General features: G+C 48.1%; 1 protein-coding gene across 1 annotated transcript in view; it reads right to left on the bottom strand.

The window, feature by feature from the left end:
- The window catches only part of ASTN1 (astrotactin 1), a 270,848-nt gene that overhangs the window by 134,969 nt on the left and 110,659 nt on the right, over positions 1–25,220 (bottom strand). Inside the window, exons 3-5 of the mRNA XM_056845094.1 lie at positions 15,268–15,661; positions 13,609–13,782; positions 6,844–6,951 (exon numbers count right to left, since the gene is read on the bottom strand). Coding sequence (XP_056701072.1) covers positions 6,844–6,951; positions 13,609–13,782; positions 15,268–15,661 — 676 coding nt within the window. The remainder of the gene's footprint in view (positions 1–6,843; positions 6,952–13,608; positions 13,783–15,267; positions 15,662–25,220) is intronic.

Raw genomic sequence — 25,220 nt, 5'->3', positions numbered from 1 at the left:
GTTGGCTCAACAGCAACATGAACCCATCAAACAGTGGAAAACGAGCTGAGTTTGCTAAAGGTAATATGCTTTTAATGACAAATGGAAGAAAGCCAAACAAAGTTTTCAGGAAGGAAGGAAGGAAGGAAGTAAGGAAGGAAGGAAGGAAGGAAGGAAGGAAGGAAGGAAGGAAGGAAGGAAGGAAGGAAGGAAGGAAGGAAGGAAGGAAGGAAGAAAGAAAGAAAGAAAGAAAGAAAGAAAGAAAGAAAGAAAGAAAGAAAGAAAGAAAGAAAGAAAGAAAGAAGCCTCTTGGAAGATCAATGAAACGAGATCCTACAGGAACTCAGAGCATTCCACTGTCCTTTTACCCCAACATGTTGGACTCTGGAAAGTATAGTCACTTGAAGTGGGCCACAGCCAGGTTTATACAGAATTACATGGTTGCATGCCATTCCAAGTAAAAGCCAAGATGGTAAAAGCCAAGAAGGCTCTTGATTGGCGGGATCGCTTATCAACTTGTACCAATAGGCCATCAGAAGTGCGAGCTTTATTGAAGACGCATAGGGTGTGTGTTAAAAAAGTGAGAAGTGAATTTGAACAATAATGCCTACAAGTAAAGGGGGAATGGACTGGGTATGTTTAACCTGGAAAAAGAAGAAGAGTTGGTTTTTATATGCCAATTTTTCTACCTTTTAAGGACAATCAAACTGGTTTACAATCTCCTCTTCTTCTCCCCGCAACAAACACCTTGTGAGGTAGGTAAGGCTGAGAGAGCTCAAAGAAAACTGTGACTAGCCCAAGGTCACCCAGCTGGCTTCATGTGTAGGAGTGGGGAAACCAATCCGGTTCATCAGATTAGCTTCCGCCACTCATGTGGAGCATTAGGGAATCAAACCCGGTTCTCCAGATTTGAGTCCACCACTCTTACTATACCACATAGATAAGACTACGGGGAGACTCGACAAATACTGAAAGAGCCGTCACATGGGAAAGGGAAAAGATTTTAACACATGGAAGATAAATTAGTAATTCACCCTTACTATTTCTAATATGGTTATATAAATGGCTCATCTTCATGGTTTGTGTGACCATAACTGTTTATATTTTTATGAAATATCCACCATGCATAAATTGTTAGTTTTATCTGTTCACTATTATATATTTCTAGACTTATTTGAGTTAATCAATAAGCTTTCTTGAACAATAATAAATCAGCTTAGCGTTCTTAACGCATAAAAACGTAATTAGCAAATTTAACCTGTTCTATAACATTTCTTAATCTAAATATAAATGTAAGCATAAATAAGAGTAATTAAAATTCATAACATATATGGTGTATGAATTATCAACTGTGAATGTTATTAACTATTATTTATTTCTTAATCAGTATATTTGCATTAATAAATCAGATTAGAGTTCTTGACACATATCGTCAAAGTTAACAATTTTAACATGTTCTATAGTATTTCTTTTTATATATATGTGTGTGTGTGTGTGTGTATACACACACACACACACACACACACACACACACACTGATCCAAATCAGTTTACACTAACCAAATACTAACCAGGGCTGACCCTATTTAGCTTCTGAGATCTGACGAGATCAGGCTATGGGCCATCCTTTTGCTGCAAGTTATCATGGTACCATATTGGCTTGGCCACTATAACATGCTCTACCTTGGCCCTGCCTTGAAGACAACCTGGAAATTGCAGCTGGTCCAAAATATGGCAGCCTGATTCTTTGTTATGGTCTTGTTTAGTTTAAAAGAGCATTTCTGGCTGCCACTTTATTTCCCAGTTCAATTCAAGATGCTGGTTTTGATCTTTAAAACCCTTCACACATATTCCACACATCCTACATATCCATCTATCCATCTAACTAATTCATAGGGTTGCCAGGTCCCTCTTTGCCACCGGTGGGAGGTTTTTGGGGCAGAGCCTGAGGAGGGCAGGATTGGGGAGGGGAGGGACTTCAATGGCATAGAGTCCAATTGCCAAAGTGGCCATTTCCTCCAGGTGAACTGATCTCTATCGGCTGGAGATCAGCGGTAATACTGGGAGATAGTACCTGGAGGTTGGCAATCCTACCAGTTACTTACACCCACCTTTCTCCCTAATGGAGACCCAAGGGGGCTGACATCACGCTCCTCTCCTCCATTTTATTGTCACAACAAACCTGTGAGTTAAGTTAAGCAGAGAGAGAGTGTGACTGGCCCAAGGTCACCCAAAGAGCTTCCATGGCACAAACAGAAATTCAAACTCAGGTCTCCCAGATACAAGTCCGACACTCTTAACTAATACACCACACTGGCTCCCTATCTAAAGGACGGTGTCTCCCCCTATACCCCCATGTACCAGCTACGGTCTTCAGGTTGCCACCTTCCACCTTTGGGATGTTTCCTCCCTCCAGCTAGCCTCAGTTAGGGCCCACGTTTTCTCTGTGGTTGCTCCCGCTTTATTGAGCAGACTCCCCACAAAGATGAAGGAGGCTCCATCCTTGGAAACCTTTCAGAGGCACAGCAAGGTTGTTTTATTTGCAAGAGCTGTTAAGGGAGTGTAAGGTGCAGTCCTTTTTATTAGGTTGGAGGTGGTGAACTGGGGCTTTATTATCACTTGTTTTTATCTATGTATTATCGAGGGTTGCCAACCTCCAGGTGGTGGCTAGGGATCTCCCTGTATTACAACTGATCTCCAGGCGACAGAGATTGGTTCACCTGGAGAAAAATGGCTGCTTTGGCCACTAGACTCTATGGCACTGAAGTCCCTCCCCTCCTCAAACCCTGCTCTCATCAGGCTCCACCACAAAAACCTCCAGGTATTTCCCAACCCTGGCAACCCTAGTATTATAAGCCACCTTGAGCCATAGAGAAAAGCAAGGGTTAATGTTCAGACAAACAAATAAATACTGTATAGTTCCAGAACAACAGAAATAATAAATAGGGGCAATCTGACAGCAATTTTGGAGAAGATGCCTCCTCATCCCCACCCCAGGGTTTTTATTTTGCAGTCCTCTAGAAAGCCACTTGTTGAAAATGAAGAGCACAGATGTTGGCTCCACGCCTAGGCAGCACTTTCTAACCCGGCAAGCTGTGCAAACGGCGCCACGAACCATCCCTTCTTCCCTGAAACAGATCCAGTTCTAAAAGGCAGCTCAGTATCCAGATGGCTGGACCGTGAGCTGCCATGCAATTGGAGCAGGGCATCGTGCGGGCCGAATGCAGGTGGCCCACTGTTGGCCCACCCGTAAAAGAAGCGTGCTCTCGCTCATGAAGAAGACGACGATGAAGAAGAGTTGGTTTTTATGTGCCGACTTTCTCTACCACTTAAGGAAGAATCAAACCGGCTTACAATCACTTTCCCTTCCCCTCCCCACAACAGACAGCCTCTGAGGTAGGTGGGGCTGAGAGAGCTCTAAGAGAGCTGGGAATAGCCCAAGGTCACCCAGCTGGCTTTACATGTAGGAGTGGAGAATCCAACCCAGTTCACCAGATTAGCCTCCGCCGCTCATGTGGAGGAGTGGGGAATCAAACCCGCTTCTCCAGATTAGAGTCCACAGCTCCAAACCACCGCTCTTAACCACTACACCATACTCGCTGGCTCTCATGGCAGCATCGGTGGGAAATCATGAAGACTCCAGTGCCACAGAAACTGTCGTTTCCCCTCACTGCGATAGCAAGATGTGATCTCGTGTTGTTTGCTGTGTGCCTGAAGGCCTGTGTTTGCATTTGAGCAACTATTGCATGTATATAGGATTACTCTGACGTTTGGGGAATAAATTTTTTGCTGACCTAGAATGGAACCACATTAGGTCTGTGAGAGGAGATTGCAGGGATGCCATTTATTGAAGGTAGGTAGAGCCCGTAGACCCTCAGCCAGTTCAGCTAGTGGTAATCCTTGCATACAACGAAACAAGCTTTTGTACCTGATATACTGAAATCCTGAAAGGGGGAGGAAGGGGAGAATACCTGATCTGTACTGATAGTTCCCAAAGATAACCATGAAATATATATATTCTGGTTTCTCTTCAGATCGTATAAATCTTCCGCCTTAAATGTAGCCAAAATGAGGGTTCGCTGGGCTCCTGCTATGGTGGGAGACCTCCCGCCGGACACCCTCTCTTCTTACCACCACTCCAAGGCAGAAAAATAAACCAAAAAATCACGATGGGGAAAACTTGGAAGTGATAGCAGTCCTCTCTAGGAAGCATGATTCCTAGAGAGGTATGAGGTTTTTCCCAGAAGTGACATCACACTGTTGTCGATAGCATCCCCCCACCACCACCTCTGGACTCTTGCCAATTTTCAGGCACACCCTGGTGACCTGAGCCAAATCAAATGTCCTGAAAATATACAGCTTTTCTGCAATGTTATGTGAATTCACTGCATGGTTTTAAGCAAGACAAAGAGTGGCTCAGAACCTGCTCCCAGCCACAACACGGGGGACGACAATAATATTTAAAGGGCTCCCAGTGATAAACCCTTGGAAACACTATTTCACACATGCCCCCATCTCTGATGAGACTGTAGTCACTTTTGAAATTTTGAAATTTCAGATGCAGATGCTCTACCACTGAGCTGTGGCTCAGTGGTAGAGCATCTGCTTGGCATGAAAAGGTCCCAGGTTCAATCCCCGGCATCTCTAGTTATAGGCAAGAAGGTGATGTGAAAGACCCCTGCCTGAGACCCTGGAGAGCTGCTGCCGGTCTGAGTAGACAATACTGATGTTGATGGACCAAAGGTCTGATTCAGTATAAGGCAGCTTCATGTGTTCATGAGTAAACAGTAGTGGACAACTGCTGTGGCATCTGTTATGGAGAAGCATAGTACACTGATCCTGGTCAGGGCAAGCTCCTAGCGGCAGCCATGGGCAACACACTGATGAGCCCACCTCCATTGTTCCTGAGTCCTGTCTGGAGGTCTGGCAAATCCAAGTGCCACCGCCTGGTCAATAACTACCCTAGCAAAAGAGGAAGACGAGCATTCTGCAGTTGCACGAAGCAAAAGAAGTAGGCACAGTGATGGGAGGAGATACGCCATCACTGTCACATGACTACAGTTGCCAGATCCTTCTTCGCCACTAGTGGGAGGGTTTTGTGGCAGAGCCTGAGGAGGGCAGGGTTTGGGGAGTGGAGGGACGTCCGTGCCATAGAGTCCAATGGCCAAAGTGGCCATTTTCTCCAGGTGAACTAATCTCTATCGGCTGGAGATCAGTTGTAATTGTGGGAGATCTCCACCTAGTACCTGGAGGCTACTCTAATTCACACAGAACAAAGGAGGCAATCTAGAATACCCTCGATGCAGTCATGCAGGCAGTTACTGAGAGACATGTGGCCCATCAGGGAAGATCATTACTGATCTTTTCATTCAGAATCGCTTTTGCAAGGGACTCCAGGGTTCCCTGGAATATGGCTTTAAGCGTTATCAAGTACAAAGAGGAATGTGATTAAACTGAGGGCAAACGACGGGTTAACGTGGCCACGGGTCCAAGCCATGACCACCGATGACATTTCAGAGGAAAATTTAGCCATTTAAAAATTGCCGCAAGGGCCTGATCCTAATTGGGCCCACACTGCGGTGGCACCAGCAGATCTTGTTTGCTCCCCACACCTTTCCAAGTGCCAGAAACCCCATTGATTTGACACCTGAAAAGGCATTGGGGAGGGGGAACAAGATCTCCTCAGACCACCACAGCATAGGGCCAATCCTTGGGCCCTCGTGGCAATTTGCACACAGCTAAACTTTCCTCTAAGATGGTGTTGGTGGTCACAGGTTGGCCTGTGGCCACCGTAACATGTAGTTTGGGTCTGAAACTATATGTGTTCACAAGCGTTGCGTCGTTCCCATGCCTGTTGTCAAAGCAGCTCTGCTCACTCCCTTTCACTGCCCGTCTTCTTTATTTTATTTTCCTATCTCAAATATTTGCCTTTCTCTCAAACCCGTTGGGACCCGAGGCAGAGGACAGCAAGACGTAAAACAGATAAAATGTTCTGCCTGAAAACTAACACAACGCCTAAAAAGCCTGCCCAGAGATGTGATGCCATCGAAATGCCCAAGCCCAATGAACCTGTCAGACCTTTCATCCCCCCACCAAGAAAAACCCTCCTAAACAGACCACTTTTACAGCCTCCCTGGAACAATACTAAAGAGGGTGTTTTATTGGATAGGATGCAGTCCACATCAGACCGGGCTGCAGCTGTGTGAACTCTCTGCTCTGGGCAGGGATAGCAAGAAGGGGTTGCAGTGAGGAATTAAGGAATGAATTATTATGGTCAAAGAGCAGCTCAGAAATGGAGCTTCCACTGCACATACTTATATGGGTCTGAAAACCTTTCTTAAAAGAGAGCCAGCGTGGTGTAGTGGTTAAGAGAAGTGGATTGGAGCAGTGGACTGTCATCTAGAGAACCGGGTTTGAGTCCCTACTCCCCGCATGAGTGGCGGTGGCTAATCTGGAGAACTGGATTGGTTTCCCCACTCCTACACATGAAGCCAGCTGGGTGACCTTGGGCAAGTCACAGCTCTCTTGGAGCTCTCTCAGCCCCACCTATCTCACAGGGTGTCTGCCATGGGGAGGGGAAGGGAAGGTGATTGTAAGCCAGTTTGAGTGTCCCTTGTGGTAGAGAAAGTTGACATATAAAAACCAACTATTCTTCTTCTTCTTCTCCTCCTCCTTCTCCTCCTCCTCCTCCTCCTCGCACCTATAAATTGCTACCATCCCTTCATATCTCCCTTCAATCCACTTCCCAAACCTTCCTCTTCTTTGATGCCATTGGCTTGACTCGGTGGTCCTCATGCCATGGGTTGTGGTGAGCCACATTCTCAATTACCATCAACCCAAAATGCCATATTTACTTCCACATACCCCTACTTCGCCGTCTACTCCGCGATGGGTCTGTGTAAAATGTCAGCTGCGGGTCATTGTCCACTTCGGTCCCAGAATCTCCTTCGGGGTTCAGAAACGCAGAGCCAGCTACATCAAAAAAAAATAGGAAAAAACAAAACAAAAGTTGCCTTAAAAATATTACTAACAACAGCTGCCAAAAGTTACAAGCTTACGTTTCGCTTCCCCATCCCTCAACTGCACAACAAAGAGAAGGGTTGCTTGTCTTATCGGGCATATCAAAGATTCCTGCTGAGATGAAAAGGTGGACTCCTCTCCGTTTTTTCTCACGTGTAAATGTCAAGGTGATCTTTTGTCTGCCAAATTACACTCTGCACAGAGCTCTGGGTTTCTTTTCTGTCCACCCTTTCTCCACACATACTTGCAGACTGCTCTGAGTTGGGGGAAAACACACAGGAAAAGAAATGAACAGCTCCCTCTAAGGTGCAGTTTGAATCTCGGACTCTTAACCCGATAAAGACCTTAAGCTTTCAAGAGAAACGTTTGTACAATGTGAAAAGTGCAAGAACATCAGAGTAGGAGGTATGCCTGAAGTACACAAAAGAAGTACAGATGTGGATGCGCTCCAGCTATTATGACATGCTCTCACCATACGTAGGCTATAATTAGGAGCAAAAATTTCTATATTGTCGATGTTATTATCAACTAGCAAAATGTCTGTCATTATGACAGGCAGGATGTGCAAGGGTGAGTATATATGAACAGAGGGTTTATATGCTGCAGGGATCTCAATATGGAAGAAGAAGAAAAAGAAGAGCGGTTCCTCAGTGGAACAGGCTTCCTCGGGAGGTGGTAAGTGCTCCTTCCCTGGAGGTTTTTAAGCAGAGGCTAGATGGCCATCTGTCAGCAATGCTGATTCTATGACCTTAGGCCAGGGGTGGGGAACCTTTCTCCTGCCAAGGGCCATTTGCTCATTTATAATATCATTCAGGGGCCATAACCAGGTGTAGATCTCCCGGCACAGGGGGGGGGGAGAGGCTAGAGTTGCAAGGTCTCCAGCCACCACCTGGCGGTTGGCAACCATAGGAGAGGCCACGCAGAGAAGGCCTGGAGGGCACCCCCGCTCCCCCTCCCTCCCCTCTCCCAGGCAGGAGGGCAGCCAGCAGTGGGCCCCAGCAAACTGCAGCCGATCCTCAGGGAAGGAAGGAAGGGCAACAGAGAAATGGAGGGGGAGAAAAGGACGGAAGGAGACAGACAAAGAAAGAGACGAGGCAGAGAGGGGGAGAAAGGAGAAAGAGTGACAGAAAAAAAGAGAAAAGCCTTCACACACACACACACCCGCACACGCTGGCCCCACGCCCCAGCCTCCACGCCTCCCCCAACACACACATACATGGCAGCACACGCAACCCCACCTGCCTGGGCCTCCACGCCCTCCCACCCCCAACCCCGAGTCCACAAAAGGCCCTCCAAGCCCAATCAGCTCTCACATGCACGTTCCGCCGCCGGGAACCACTGGCCTCTTCCCCCCCCCCCTTGCCGCTTGACAGGCGGCATGAGTCGACGAGAGGAGGTCCAAAGGGTGCCACAGCCCCAGGAACACCCTCAGGGAGGGCTGCGCTGTGCTGCGCCTCTGCGGCTGGGCCCTGGAGCTCCCGAGGGCCACTAAAAATGTCCCCGGGGGCCGCATACGGCCCCCGGGCCGGACGTTCCCCATCCCTGCCTTCGGCAGATCATGAGAGGGAGGGCATCTTGGCCATCTTCTGGGCATGAAGTATGATTCCTGCATTGTGCAGGGGGTTGGACTAGATGACCCTGGTGGTCCCTTTCTACTCTACGATTCTATGATTCTATGAAGAGTTGGTTTTTATATGCCGACTTTCTCTACCACTTAAGGAAGAATCAAACCTGCTTACAATCACCTTCCCTTCCCCTCCCCACAACAGACGCCATGTGAGGTAGGTGGGGCTGAGACAGTGTGACTAGCCCAAGATCACCCAGCTGGCTTCATGTGGAGAAGTGGGGAAACAAATCCAGTTCACCAGATTAGCCTCCGCCACTCATGTGGAGGAGTGGGGAATCAAACCCAGTTCTCCAGACTCCACCACTCGAAACCACTCCAGGGTGCCAGTCAACAGAGGCAGAGTCCCCACTGTAAAAAGGTATTGACACCCTCAAGTAAAGCTCTTTATCCCCCTGTATGAATTAACAGCAGCTACTTATATAGCCCCCTCAACCCCCTCCCCCCGCCCAGCCATTGAGTCTCTCCAGGGCACTGGTTGGGTGAGCAGATTTCTCCAGTTTTGTTCTTTTATCAAGCTGGAGTTTGTCTCTGAACTGACTATCTTTCTTCCTGAATTCCATCTTAATTAGGAAAATTGCTAAAATTAATTCTGAAACTGAAGCACAGTTTAATTTGACCCAGCTTTCAGTTTCCTCCGCTAGTCAGCATCTTTGGTGGCGGGAGGGAACACATACATGCAAAAAAACAATACTCTTGTAGCGATTGTACATTCAATGCATCACCACTGCTTTTTTGCAGTGTTTTCTCAAGGTACACATGAGCATCAGTAAAACATCACACCAAAAGCATCTTGATACAGTCGTATGAACCATCAAGCCAAGCCAAGCCAAGGCTAAGAAGATGCTGGCAGCTAATACATGTAAACACCATTTGCATACTACTAAGCAGAGATATCTTGAACTGGATGGCCCAGGCTAGAATGATCTTTTCAGATCTCAGAAGCTAAGTGGGGTCAGCCCTGGTTAGTACTTGGATGGGAGAATCGCTTAAGAAAGAATCAAACCGGCTTACAATCGCCTTCCCTTCCCCTCTCCACAACAGGCACCCTGTGAGGTAGGTGGGGCTGAGAGAGCTCTAAGTAGGGTTGCCAACTACCCGGTTGAGGCAGGCAATTGCCCGTCAATCAACCAGGCTGCCCACCGACCAGCTGATGGCCAGCAGGAGGAGCAGAAAGGGGGGGAACGATTCCCCGCGCGCTCCCGAGAAGGCTCCAGCCTCCTGTTTCATGCTGCAAGCCCAATTGGGCTTGTAGCGTGGAAAGGGAGGCTGCAGCATTCCTCCCAGCCCTGCTGTGCGTGTGCTCTGAGAGTGCGCACATCGGGGCTGGGAAGGCTCCAGCCTCCCCCCCACACACACACACACACACTACAAGCCTGATCGGGCTTGTAGCGTGGAAAGGAAGGCTGTAGACTTTCTCCTAGTCCCAGCCCTGCTGTGCGCGCGCTCGGTGCGTGTGCACATCGAGGCTGGGAAGACTCCAGCCTTCCCCCCAGAACCCGCCCTCCTCAGTCCCTGCCCCCAAAACCTCCCACTGGTGGTGAAGAGGGACCTGGCAACCCTAGCTCTAAGAAAGCTGTGACTAGCCCAAGGTCACCCAGCTGGCTACATGTGTAGGAGTGGGGAAACCAACCCGGTTCACCAGATTAGAGTCCGCCGCTCATGTGGAGGAGAGGGGAATCAAACCTGGTTCTCCAGATGACAGTCCACTGCTCCAAACCACTGCTCTTAACCACTCACCACACTGGCTCTCAAGTCCAGGGTTGCTACACAGAGGCAGGCAATGGCAAACCACCTCTGTTTGTCTCTTGCCTTGAAGAATCTATGGGGTCGCCGTAAGTCGGCTGCGACTTGACAGCACTTTCCACCACCAAACAGGGATGTTAGATCACTCGCCGTTTAGATTTCATTTTGTCTGCAAACTGTGAACAGCACCATCAAACAAACAAGTAAGTGTTCTCCACGTCCACTGAGAGCCTGGAAAATGCTCTATGCACATGCATTCTTACATCGCTTCCCCAACCCCATTCTCCACCATCACCGGGTTACAAAACATCAATAAAATAAAGCAGTAGAAATGAATGTTTAAACCATATGGGGAGGCAGGACACCTGTGTGGCTTGTCTTTGTACCCCAGCCTTGCCCATGTTGCCTGGCCAATTCCATGGTCGTTTGGTCTAGATTGCAACTTTTTTGTCATGGCTATCCCCCTCCCTGATCCATTCACCCAAGAAACCCATTCTCTTGATGGTCTAGGATACTCTTAAGTAGAGGGAGGAGGAAGAAGAAAGAAGAGTTGATTTTTTTATATGCCAACTTTCTCTACCACTTAAGGAAGAATCAAAACAGGCTTACAATCACCTTCCCTTCCCCTCCCTACAGCAGACACCCAGTGAGGTAGGTGGGGCTGAGAGGTGTGACTTGCCCAAGGCCACCCAGCTGGCTTCATATGTAGGAGTGGGGAAACAATTCCAGTTCACCAGATTAGCCTCCGCCGCTCATGTGAAGGAGTGGGGAATCAAACCTGGTTCTCCAGATGACACTCCACTGCTCCAAACCACTGTTCTTAACCACTATACCATGCTGGAAGCTACATGGCTTGTCTCTTAAGTGTTCCACTGCACACTATGCCCATTTGAATTAATTGTATTTACACATTCTCACACTGTTGCCTGGGAACTGCAGTTTGATCCAGTCAATTGAGGGCATGCATCAGCGCAATAAATGCCATTGCCTAATTAATGCAACCAACTGCACAACTACAAAAAAACCCATATGCATGCTAACATGCATGCAGTGGTCCATGACCTCCCTACAATGATGGCCCTAGGGTGTGCATAAGCCGAGAAAGCCAGTAACAGGGAGCATGCGTCCACACCCAGCCAACCGCCATGCTGAACACTGCCTCTGCGCAGATAGAAAATGACAAGAAATGTTATCCATTGTGAACTGAGAGCAAATTGCCGAGTTGATCAAATGAGGTGCCTGACTCAGCAGAGAAATGGGCCTTGCGAACAAGGTAAGTTTGAATGTCAATAGCCTTTTTTTGTGTGCGAGAAAAGCGCAATGTTAAATGAATCGCTAGGTTTACCGAGAACAGTTCACACAGACATCAGCAATCAGAACAGCTAATGGAAGCTCCCAGGGATACTTTCCTCTGCATCAGCAAAGGAAGGGAAAGAGAAAGGGAAGGAAAAAAAAACTTTGAAGTGTTCATGTCTTCCAAAACATTCCTATTTTACAGATGGGAAAATGGGGCTGAAAGATAAAGGTCACCAGGTGAACATGTGAAAGTGCTGCACCAAATATTCTTCAAATTCAATTTTTGCCTCTAAAACTGTAACTTCAGTGGACGGGGCTCCCTCCCCCCCTCCCCAATCCCTGGTGGCTGTTTCCTTCTGGGAGCCATATTTGCCCTCTCATTAATTCCTTCTTGAATGATCCCAACTGGTTAGGGATCCCATGCAGGACATGATGTCACAACGCTATATAGACAATCAGATTTAGCGATGTGCTGATATCAGTAAGGGCAAAGGAAGCCGATTAGAGTGAGGCCAAGGAGTGAAGTAGTGACCACACTTGCAGGGATGACCCTGGCCAATCAAAGATCCCATATGAATTTAATAATCCTTTTGTGGGTTCTCTGGGGGGAAATCACCATTAGGGGAGATTTTGATTCTGAGAAACATTTCTACAAAATGCCCCACCCTCCAATTTCAAGACAGCACAGTCTATGGCTACAATGAGTCTAGCAGTTATTCCTCCTGGGATCCAAATCCACTACACTGTTTAACAGGCCAGAATACTACTCTATTGGCTTCCTTAGGATCATCATCCTCACCTGAGCTACACCAATGGCATTACATAGAAGCAGAAGGTAGTGCCAATGATTCATTTGCATGAAAATAGTGTGAGGTCGTTTATGCATGGGTACTTACACTCACATTCACCCCTGGTCTGTCTCAGTTGTTCATATGCATGAGTTTTCCATCCATTAGAGGTGACCTCTAATGCCCTTACAAATCCCAGGACTTCTTGTTCCTCTGTTAACCCAATTCTTCCCTCTCCTCTGAGCTTAGAACAGGTGAAATCCCCATGCATAAGCGCGGAATATGCAAGCTTGGTTTCTTTCACAGCCAATTACAAAGCAACGTGTAAAGAGGTGGGGATTCAAATGCTTCCTGCTTCCTCAGAACTCTTTCTGAGCAGAAGAAAGGCTTTTTAAAACCGAGGGTTGGATTTCTCCCCCCACCTTTCAGATTGCTGTGGTTTTTGTTTTTTGTTCTTAAAATGCTTTTTTATGCTGCAATTGGGTTTCGGGAGAGGTTTCTCTCACACTGAGCTCTACAATAAGCCAATTACAAAGCAGCATTTAAGGAGGCGGGGACTTGAATTGAGTCTGGAGACTGCTGGTGCATAATTCCCAATAGGAAAATGTGGGTCCAGCGAGCAATGAACCTCAGGTAAAACTCCCATGCATCAACGACCTGAGTTTTCCGCGACAACAAAGCTTACACATTAGTGTCTTGTGGTGCAATGCAGCATGGGTAAGGGTCACCAGACCCACATGTCCCCTCTTCCTTGAAGAATTAACAACGCCAATTTGGATCTTGGTTCCCAAGCAACACAAAGCATCTGGGGAGGGGGCTCCAAGCTGTGTCCCCCTCCATAGAGAGGGATTTTATTTTAAAAGGTGGGGTGAGCAAATTCATGCCAGATACGGTGCGTCGATAGCTATTAGCCATGAAAGTTTCATTGAACTTGGGTGCTCAGAGGCAGATTGTTGGGGATAACCAACAAGGGAGGGCTGCTGCTATCCTGCCTTTGGTGGGCTTGCTGGCTGGCCACTCTGGAGAACGGGTTGGTGAAGTGGGTGCATCCTCGGTGTGACCCAGCAGGCCTCTTTTCAGGACACCCAACCATGGCACTGCCTCACAGCAGATCCCCATTCCCTCCCCGCTCCAGAAGGAAGCCCCAGGCGGTACCTCGTGACTTGTTATTGATCCTCTTGCGCTGGCTGCTAGAGGTGTGAGAGAGCAGCGTAGCCTGCTGGTGGTTGGAGTCCACAGGGCTGGTGGCGATGATATTATCCTTGTACTTGTTCATCAAGGACAGCTTGGCATTGTCACTTCCTGAACAGGAAGAATTTAAGGCAAAAACTTTGAGAAAAAGAGACAAAAAAGGAGAAAGAGAAGGGGGAGAAGGGAAGAAAGAGAGAGTATTCATTTCCAGCTATCCAGGCAATAGCATGAGCAGCATCTGTAGGAGGAGACCAGAAAGCAGCAGGGGCGAGGACCCCTTGCTATTGATATGCCTAGGACAGGTTCCCAGCTCCCCACCACCACCAGTTCCCCTGGAGCCAGCAGCAAACAAATTCAGAGGATCATCCTTCCAGATATAATTCTGAAGCTGTGTTATCCCTGGACAGCCTCTCAGACAGGGGAAGAGAGCATTGACATCAGAACAATTTAGGAACTGTTGAGGACTGATGCTGAAATTGCTCCCATGTTGTCACTGGTAGACCATTTATACACAGAAGCTGTTCAGAAAAAAAAGTCCAATCCACAGAAGCTCAACAGAGTCACACGTTGATCTCCTCCTTCTCCCCCAGTATCAACCACATCTGTCTCAGGTGCATGCCAAAAGTCATCATGGTGTGTCAGCTGTGCTAGTCTGCCAGACCTACTGCCCTCACTAAGTCTCCCAGAAAGGGGTATCCAGCTTTTCATCTACTTAGAAACATGCCGAAGCATTTTATACCGAAAAGGAATAATAATAACAATAACAATAATAACAGTAGTAGTAGTAGTAGTAATAATATTAGTAATCATGATGATGATGATGATGATGATAACTACTACTGCTGCCACTACTACAATTTAACATTAATTTTAATACACTACATGGACCTCACTGCTCATTTTGCACCTCCTCTCTGCCCCACCCCTAGCTACATTACTGTGAAATCCCTTTTAAAGATACAGATAATCTGGCACACATTCCAAATCTATATGCATTTTACCATGCAAGAGAAGAAAAAAGAAAGATGTATGTACATGAGTCTGTGTATACATAGGCTTATTCTGGTTTAGTTCATTTATTTAGATAATTTATATCTTGCTCATCTCCCCAACTGGGACCCAATATTGGTTTCCACTCCTTCATTTAGGCCAGTGGTTCTCAACCTTTTTTGCTCCATTCCCCACTTTCACAATTGTTCAGAATATAATTCCCCCCTTCCCAAGATAATCGAACTAAAAAAAAACAAACTACAATTTTACAGATTGTACATAATCTACAGGACATCGCACTCTGATGAATAGTGGTCCCAATTCCCCCCTTGGAACCCTAAAATTCCCCCCCTGGGGGGGGGAATTCCCCCCTTGTTGAGAACCCCTGATTTAGGCTGAAAGTGATTGGCCCAAGGTCACCAAGTCAGCTTCAATGGTGGAGTGAGGATTTGAAATTGGGTCTCCCAGATCCTCATCCAGGATGACTCTCTAACCTGTTAAAGATGAGCCGTGAAATGCCTGAAAAGTTTGAAGAACACTAACCTACATCTGTGCTTGGTAGGATGACAACCCCTCATCCAATCGAATACATTTTTGCAGTTAGGTAACGACAAGGTAAGATTATGCTCCCACCTGGTGTAAGGTCCATGCTTGATTTCTCGTTGCAGCCCTGCAGGGAGTCCAGGGTTCTGGTGACCTGGCTGGCAAAGTCCTCGCCACCATTCATGCATTCCCTCTGCAGGTGGTGACGCAAGTCAGTGATGTCGTATTCGTAGCCATCTAAGATAGGGGTCTCCCGGATGCTGAGGGTCCCACTGGAGTTGTGACCTTGCACCCGGGCATTGCGCAGGCTCTCGCGGCCGTGACCCCCAATCAGCACAGAGGGAATGTAGTGGATCTCGTTGGCGGCCTCCGCACTGGCGCTCTTCTGGGGCTGCGGCACCCGGCGGCGCTTGCACCAACGCCGTCGAGTGTAGAGGATCATCACCAGGCACAGGATAGAAAGCAGCAAGGCTATCATGCCCCCCTGAAAGAATCAAAAGGGAGCACGCATCAGATGAGCATCAGAAGCCTGGCTCCTCAGCCATACGCTCTTTTCTCCTTCCAAAAGACTAATCTTCTCTCACAATGGATTTTATCAATATGCCTCCCATCAATATGCCTTCCTAACCAAGGAAGGTAATAACGTTCCACTTTATTATAAGAATTGCAGCTCTATGTAACATTTTTGGCACTCCCGGCTCACAATTTGGGACAGCAAGCTATGTGTAATATACGTGGACACCATTTTGTGCGAAAAGGGTAGAGTTGCCAGGTTCCTCTTTGCCACCAGCAAAGAGGGCGGAGCCTGAGGAGGGGTTTGGGGAGGGGAAGGACTTCAGTGTCATAGAGTCCAATTGCCAAAGCAGCTATTTTCTCCAGGGGAACTGATCTCTATCAGCTGGAGATCAGTTGTAATAGCAGGAGATCTCCAGCCGCCACCTGGATGTTGGCAACCCTAGAAGAGGGCAACGCATGTATTGTGTAGCTTTGGCAAACGGAAATACATAACTTCGAAAAACTGTGTTTTCCTACCAAAGCTAAAAAATACACATATTGCCCCAGTCACACAAAATGGCAATACCTAGTAACAAGATGATTGCACATAGCGTACTTCAGTGGTATGTAAGGTAGGAGCCCCGAAAATGTATTTAATTAAAAGGACTTTTTTTTTAACTTCACTTATACCTTGCCTTTCCCCCCAGTGGGGACCCAAAGCGGCTTACATAATGTCCCTCTCCTTCAAATAAATCTATGAGACAGGTGAGGCTAGAGTGTGACTGGTCCAAAGTCACCCAGCAAGTTCCCATTTGAACCTAGGTCTCTCACCTGGAGAAAATGGCTGCTTTGGCAATTGGACTCTATGGCATTGAAGTCCCTTTCCTCCCCAAACCCCACCCTTCTCAGGCTCTGCCCCCAAAACCTCCCACCAGAGGCAAAGAGGGACCTGGGAACCCAATGCCAGCAACATTTGTTGCCCACCGCTGCTCTAAGCGGTGTCGTTCATGGTATGATGTCACTTCTGGGGAAACCCCAGACATCACTTAACTCTAGGAATTTCCAGAAACTCTATGGTTTTTCCTAGAAGTGGTATCGCAGCATGTGTCCTGTTGGCACCCCCCATGTCCCTGCCCCCCAAACTCTCAGCAATTGCTTGGCACAGCCTGGCATCCCTACAAGGTCATAAATGGGTATGTGACCCCCCACCACCACTGTGGGGGGGGGGGAATGCAACGGCAAAGGTCTACCTAAAGCAGCTTTAGAATTGATCAATGCCTAGGGGGTCCTTCCATTTACAGTGGAAGCTGCCCTACCCTACCGGGCCTCATCATTGTTAATAGTACCACATTGCGAGCTTGTATCAGTGGTGGTGCGCAACCTGCCTTTCAGAGAGGCTTATCTACAATTAATTACTTTGTTACTGAGGAATTCTTGGCACACTCCTAAAAAAAAACCGGGATTTCTCATAACACAGTTTTATACCAAATATGTGACCAGCCTGGCTGCCTTGGTGGGGTGAAGTGGTCCTCGTATGCCAATCTTCTTAAGCTTACACTCGGATTCTTTTGAACAGTTTACATAGCCCACGGCAGAAGTCTAGATAGTATGTGACCCAGATCTCCTATGTCAGTGATACCCAGCCGGGCACTCATGGGAACGAGGGTCCCTACTGATGCGTTTCCTGGTGCTCAAAGTTCCCCAAAGTTCTTCTTCCCCAAAGCACAAAGCCAATGTTGGCTCCTTCTTCATAAAAAAAAAAAAGTCCAGGAGGCACCCATCACCTTTGGGTCTGCAAGGAACACCCATTTCAAAACACTTGTCATCATCACAGTTTTGGAACTTCTCATCATTTTGTGATTGCCCCCACCCCAGGGTAGCCCTTTTATGATTGATCCTGCCTCCCTGACAGCCCTTCTGAGATAGTGCCCAGTTGAGTTCCTGACTAAGAAGCTCCTGATGGGTGAAACTCCATATTATTCGCTCCCAACTGCCAAATTTTGCACTATTGCAATTAAAATGCACTAAATTAGGATGGAAAAAAATGGTTAAACCTTCTTATATTTTTAGACATATTAAGATGAAAAGTTTGATCACGTGACATGTACTAATATCTCATATTTTAATATTATTTAATAATATTATATTTTTATTAAACTTTGTAATTTGTATTAGTTTTACAGTTTTATCAAGTTGACAATTTGTTGTATCAGCCTTTTGGCTGGTCAAATAGACCGTATCAGTGAATTCATTCATTCATTTCTGAAGATTCCAAAAGTTCCCACAGACTCAAGGGAGTTTGGGACCAGTGTCCTACATCAACCCAAAATAGGGTTGCCAACCTCCAGGTAGTAGCTGGAGATCTCCTGCTATTGCAACTGATCTCCAGCCGACAGAGATCAGTTCACTTGGGGAAATTGGCCGACTCTGGCAATTGGACTCTATGGCATTGAAGTCCCTCTCCGAAACCCTCCCTCCTCAGGCTCTGCCCCAAAAACCTCCCACCAGTTGGAAAGAGAGACCTGGCAACCCTAACCCAAAACCTTTATATTGGCATTATTGTATAGCCAAAATGTGGGGGGGGGGATTCTTTTTCACCCTGACAAATCAAAGCGGCATGGGCCTGATTTGGCATGGGGTTGTGGTGTCGGGGGAGAAGGCCTTCCTCCTGTACTGTTTACCCAGGCTCCATAACACACACACCCGTTTGGCCTGGGAAACAGTGTGTGTGTGTGTGTGGGGGTCCCATGTTGAGGTCCCATACTCAATTGGGCCCTCATAATGCTGTTCCCATCTGGATAGGGTTGGCAGGTGCCCGGTGGCGGCGGGTAAAATCCCGCCAATCCACTGGGCTGCCAGCAGACCAGCTGAGGGCTGGTGGGCACAGCATGCACATGTGAGCGGACGCTGCGCGTGTGTCGCTTCCGGGTAAACCCGTAAAGGTTTTGGGTTAGGGTTGCCAGGTCCCTCTTTGCAACTGGCGGGAGGTTTTTGGAGCAGAGCCTGAGGAGGGAGGGGTTTGGAGAGGGTAGACGCGGAAACCACAGAGTTTCGGCCGAGATCGCTACAACGTCCGTGTTGCTTCCAGGTAAACCTGGAAGTGATGTAGGCGTGTTGCGTGGGGGGGGTGCGCCGTGCCAGGCGCGCGCATCACGCACCTCGGCTGTGGCCCCGCAAAGCTCCCGCCGGTGGAGCTACGGGGCCTGGCAAGCATACATCTGGAACCCCACACCTCAAAAATGGCAGTGAATCCCCTTGACAAACTCAGGGGATAGTTTGGCCCGTAGCTCAGTGGACAAAGGAGGTTCAGTCATACATCTTATTGGAAAACAATGTAGTGTGGATGGAGGACGATCGGCCCTGCATCACTTTCAAAGAGATGTGCATCATGTGTAATTACGTCTGACCAAAGCTGGAACAGGGCCAACGTCTTGTTCAGCGGCACTGGTAGACAATGAAACCACCAGCTGAAGTTATCTGCTGAAGCTGGAGGGTGAGAGATTCAAAACAGATAAAAGGAGGTATTATTTCACACAACGCAGAGTTAAATTGTGGAACTCCCTGCCCCAGGATGTGGTGATGGCTGCCAACTTGGAAGGCTTTAAGAGGGGGGTGGACATGTTCATGGAAGAGAGGGCTATCCATGGTGACTAGTCAAAATGTATACTAGTCATGATGCGGACCTATTCTCTCCAGGATCAGAGGAGTATGCCTAATATATAGGTGCTGTGGAACACAGGCAGGACAATGCTGCTGCAGTCGTCTTGTTTGGGGGCTTCCTAGAGGCACCTGGTTGGCCACTGTGTGAACGGACTGCTGGACTTGATGGACCTTGGTCTGATCCAGCAGGGCTCTTCTTATGTTCTTAATGGCGAGGGGTAGAGCATTAGCCTGTTTGCCTGAGCAACAGGATAACCCCCCCCCCAAAAAAAAAGAAGCAGCAGAATGAGAGGGGGACATTGGCTGCAAAGGTGTGCGAAAATATGCAGGAAGAGTGGAAGGGTAGGGAAAATGGGGACCATTTGTGCATCCCTGAAGCAGCAATTCTCCCCCCACCCCTGGCAACAAATCAAACCTCCCCTCGTGCTAATCAGCACCCTGAAGCTTGCAGTTACCGTTTGAGAAGTGGGGGGCCAGTCTCCCGCTCCTCTCCCTCTTAAATCTTGCAAGACAATGAGAAGAAATATATAAATAAGGGAAAGGCAGCCACTGGCTAACAGCTTCATATCTATTCCGGGCCACATTCCCATTCCCTTCTCCGTGCAATGGGCGATCGCGATAAAAATAAAATAATAACCATCATCTGCTCCATTAGGACAAAACGTGAAGCGAGAGTTGCTAAATGGGCAGGAGAAGCGGCAGCTGGCAAAGCCTTTGCTAATGGCCATCCTGCTTCAGCCGCTCCCTTCCCTCCCTCCCACCCCCCACCCACCCCCCACCCCGACGCATTCTCAGCCTAATGAAAGCGGAATGCTCCAGCCAGTCCCTAGGGAAAAACACCAGCAGATAAAGCAGAGCGGCAAAGACTTCAGACAGCCCTGGGCACTGTTTAGCACCGACAACGATCCCACAGCCGGCGCTTTCAACTTCCCCAACTTAAAGCCTTTGACACTTATCAAAACGTTGCCAGGACTGCGGCCCTTTGGAGAAACGCAGTGGCGGAAGCCCAAAAAAGGAATATGACCACACTTTGGCTTGCACCAACTCTTCTCGTAGTGGATGGACTTAAATTAATCTCCAGCGCTGTTAATACAATGGACGCTAGGTTGCTTCGCCCACCGCTCTTGGCCTTTCAAGGCACCCAAGTGTTCTGTTTCATATCACAGAGATGTCTGATCAAGTCTTAGTTGTGTTTTTTTAATTGGACGGCTTCCCTTTTTGTGTGTGTGTTTCCCAGCTGGCCCAAATGTGCACCCTGATCCTTAGCCACACCTTATGCCCAATGAAGTCAGCAAAGCATGCTACATGTGACCTTGATGAAGGGGCCTCAATAGGGTTGCCTACCTCCAGGTGAGGGATGGAGATCTCCTGCTATTGCAACTGCTCCCCAGCCGATAGAGATCAGTTCGCCTGGAGAAAATGGCCGCTTTGGCAACTGGACTCTATGGCATTGAAGTCCCTCCCCTCCCCAAACCACACCCTCCTTAGGCTCTGCCCCCAAAACCTCCTGCCGGTGGTGAAGAGGGACCTGGCAACCCTAGGCCTCAAGATCATGCCCCTCCCCTTCAACATCCAACCTTATGATGAGTTCCCCAGAACCCAAGTGCTGGTACTCTGTGTTGCTTAATTTTGGTTGGTCTTATCAGGGCCAGGGCCAGGTTTTGTGGGGCCCTGGACAGAGAGTGCCCAAGGGCAGCCTCCTTTCCTCTGCCAGCCACCAGGACTCCCTCTCATACCTTGATTTCTGCCTGCATCCATCACCCCTTCCACCACCCGCACTCACAGCCATCTTCATGCCTTTTCCTCATTAGCACTGGGCAGTGTGTGAAGCCACTTACACTTACCTTGAGCCTCATTTGCCACACTGTTGTCCATGCACCTGTTTGGAGAAATCCTTTTGGAGCTCTTCACAATCTGATTCGGTACTTGCCACTCAGAGCAACACGCAAGAAATATGTAAGTATTTTATGTGGTTAAAAAAAAACCACAGCAAGAAAGAAGGTTCTGTGTCCACTAAACATATCCTGCCCTATTCCTAAACGTTGCAGGGAACGTACAGCTAGGAAAGCTCAGTGGATGCTGGATCTCATTTCAGATATCACCCTGTGGTGACCCCATAGAGTTTCCAAGGCAAGAGATGTTCAGAGGTGGCTTGCCATTGCCTGCCTCTGTGTAGTGACCCTGGATTTCCTTGATGGTCTCCCATCCAAGTATTAACCAGGGCTGGCCCTGCTTAGCTTCCAAGATGTGACAAGACTGGGTTAGCCTGGGCCATCCAGGCCAGGGCAGACATCACATTACAATGTATTGTACATCTTTCCTCTCCCCTTAACAATGGGCACAGATATCTGTCTGGTGCTTGAAGTTCAAGCAGAGAATACCGTTAAAAAGTTCCACTGTGAAGTCACAGCGCCCAAGAGCGATGCCTCATTGCAGTGGGTTTTCTAGCTCTCCCGCCCCATCCCCTAATGGCAGGTGTGGAGGCTGAATGAAATTTTGAACTTGAAACCTGCCGCTGTGTTTTGGATGTGCGCGCTGACTTTCATTCCACCATCTCAGTCTTCCCAGGGGACGTATTTATTTATTTAATTTGTTTTACACCCTGCCTTTCTCCTCAAAGGGGATGCAAAGCGGCTTACATCGTTCTCCCCTCTTCGGTTTTGTCTTCACAACAACCCAGGTGAGTTAAGCTGAGAGAGTGCGGTGCCCCAGGTCACCCAGCAAGCTTCCATGGCACAAATGGGGATTCAAACCTGGGCCTTCCAGAAACTCGTCTGACACTTTTAACCGCTACACTGCACTGTGGTGTAGCAATATATTTTTCACACTTTTCTTCTTTCCCTTCTTTGAAAACCAGGGCATTGGTTGCGCTGGTGTTCAAACTTGAGATGTAGAATAGTGCCCTGAACGTATCTACCAGATGTCGCAACCAAATATCACCCAGATATCGCAAAGGAAGATTCCAGGTCACTCCCATCTCGAACAAACCGGGGAATGCCAAACAGCGAAATTAAACCCGCAGTCAGTTTATTTAGGCAATTATTATCTGCAAATTTTCATTTTTCAAATGAGAAAGAAAGGTAAGCAAAGCTTCTCGGCAGCCCCCTGCGGGTGGCCGCCGCTGTTGGGATTATAAATAAATGCTAGGCATCCTTTGAAAACATTGGAGAAATGGCAGTACAATGCGACGTTGTCCCTCCACTAAAATTGCAGTCTGATCCAGAAGTGAGAATCAAGCACTAAAAGGTCCTCTTAGGTGCCACTGAAGAATCACACCCACACAAACGTTCGTTGCTTTGATTGGCATAAGTCACAATGGCTGGACACCATCACCTAGCAACCGCTCGTTATACTTCTAAAAATGCAAATTTGCTCCTACAAATGCCACACATTTATTTTGGACAGAGATTAACCACCCACATAATACCAAGTATGAGAACCAGCGGCATCATTTCACTAGTAACCTGCAAGAACTGGTGTGGGCGGCTTCATTGATACGTCCTGAAATACAATCACAAGCCTGTAGTCTTTATGAAGAAGACCAGGTAACTTGCGTGGATGGCAGACAATGATGCTGCAGGAAGGAAGGAAGGAAGGAAGGAAGGAAGGAAGGAAGGAAGGAAGGAAGGAAGGAAGGAAGGAAGGAAGGAAGGAAGGAAGGAAGGAAGGAAGGAAGGAAGGAAGGAAGGAAGGAAGGAAGGAAGGAAGGAAGGAAGGAAGGAAGGAAGGGCTGCGCTGGTAAATGAGCCAGGGGAGGGGCCGTGCTGGTGGCTGGAGGCAGTGCCGCCGTCCCGCCTCCAAAGGAGGTTTCAGCCCCCCCCCAAGTCAGAAAGCTGCCCTTACTTGCAAGCCCCCGGAATGCCCCCCGGGACGCTGAGCAAGGCGTCCCGGGGCTGCGCTGCCATGGCAGCAGCGGAAGGCTGGTGTCCGTGCCCCAACACCGCTGTCCGTGCCAGTCGCGGCAGTGCAAGCGGCCTGGGTGCTGGCGCAAGTGGTGCGGAAGCCGGCGTGGGCCCTCGCGCCCCTCCGAACGACTTTCGCCCGCTCAGCTCAGGAATGGGCTGTTAGTCTTCATTTGTTTAGTAAACCGGGAAAGAACCATTTCAGACTGCAAGCGGTGGATCACACAGATCACAAGGAGGAAAGAAAACCCTTCTTCACATAGGGTGAAAACGCATGGTCGCTTTAGCCTCCTTAATTCCCTGTTTCAGCCAGGATTCAGCCAGGATCGAACGCACGTCCGGCGAAACGCATGCGGTCAATCCTGGCTGAATCCTGGCTGAAACAGGGAATAAAGGAGGCTAAAGCGACCGTGCGTTTTCGCTCATAATAGAAACATAGGTATCAAAGAGGACAGGCTTTCTTTCTGACTTTCTGATTTTCTATTAATAAAGGCATTTTGGGTATGGGAAGCATTCATGCTTCATAGCAGTCTGAAGTGGTGCAGCCCAGATACAGGTTTATCATCCCAGTGAAGACGAGGTCGGACTGTATTAACATAATAGGAGAGACTCAGAGGAGTTTAATGTCAAGTCAGGTGGATAAAGCTTAGATTCTTTGGCACTGTAATATACAGCAGAGGTAACATGGGAAAGGGAATGCAACAGAGAGAGAAAACCTTCAGTGAACTCCAGCCTTTACTGGCATCCGAGGGCAAATGTTAAGCTTGACATGAGTACGTTTGCCAAAAATGGAAGCCGCTTGTCCAATTTATCCATTTCTCTACAGCAACATTTAGGCACAGGTACCTATACATTATAGTGTCATATGCTTCCCCCAAGGGGGAGTGGGGAAAGGCGTAAAATGATGATGTCATGATGATGCTGGCCTGGTGACATGGGAATTATGTCTGACGTCTAGAGGAGAATACTTGACATAAAGATGCCATTACCTGGTGGCAGCCTCGAGAAGGTAATGTGTAGATCTTCCCTTATAGTTATTTCTTCCAGTATCGATCCCATGAAGACTTGCTGCATGCTACACTGCAGGGGTGATATCTTTGAGTATGATGCTATTTCCAGATTTTATTGCTGGTACAAGATCTTTAAAGAGGCAGTGAGTTCCCACACATGCCTTGAGATAGCTAGACAAATGCAGCCGGAGAAATGCAGCAAGAGCCCTTCTCCCCGAGTAGCTCCACAGGAGTGGCTAACTCAAATGTGAATGAATGAACCAATCAGCCAATTCATTAATACCCCCACTTTTCTCTCCAATGGGGAACCAAAGCAACTTATAAGATTGTTACTTCCCACATGCATTCTCCCCCACCCCTCACAATAGGGTTGCCAGGTCCCTCTTCACCACTGGCGGGAGGTTTTTGGGGTGGAGTTTGAGGAGAGTGGGGTTTGGGGAGGGGAGGGACTTCAATGCCATAGAGTCCAATTGCCAAAGCGGCCATTTTCTCCAGGTGAACTGATCTCTATTGATCAGTTGTAATAGCAGTAGATTTCCAGCTAGTACCTGGAGGTTGATCTCTATCCGTTGTAATAGCAGGAGATCCGGTGAAGAGGGACCTGGCAACCTGGGATCGGGGAGGGCCCGAGGCCTGGCGAAAAGTATCTAATTGTAGGGGATCACATCTCGAGCGAAGACAGAGGATGAAAGTCAGGCGACAAATAAACGTGCGCAATTCAGTGCTGCAGCACAAGCCAAGCATCTAGCCCCCAACTCTGGGCTCCTCTCTGACAGTGAATAGGCAGCCTCTGGGGCAAAGAGGCTCTCGGCGCTGTTTGCAGTTCTGTTGACGCCGTTTATTAATTTTTCTCCAGGACTAATCAAAAGCAAAACATGAAGGGAGAGCACCAGCCCCCGGCAGCAATCTGGGAGAGATATTGACATTCTCATTAAGGCAGGCTTCATTAAACAGCCCGTCCTCGGTATCAGCGCGG

The sequence above is a fragment of the Euleptes europaea genome, chromosome 2 (assembly GCF_029931775.1).
Source record: "Euleptes europaea isolate rEulEur1 chromosome 2, rEulEur1.hap1, whole genome shotgun sequence".
Taxonomy (NCBI): Eukaryota; Metazoa; Chordata; class Lepidosauria; order Squamata; family Sphaerodactylidae; genus Euleptes; species Euleptes europaea.
The sequence above is the reverse complement of the archived record's forward strand: the minus strand, read 5'-3'. Positions and strand labels throughout refer to the sequence as shown.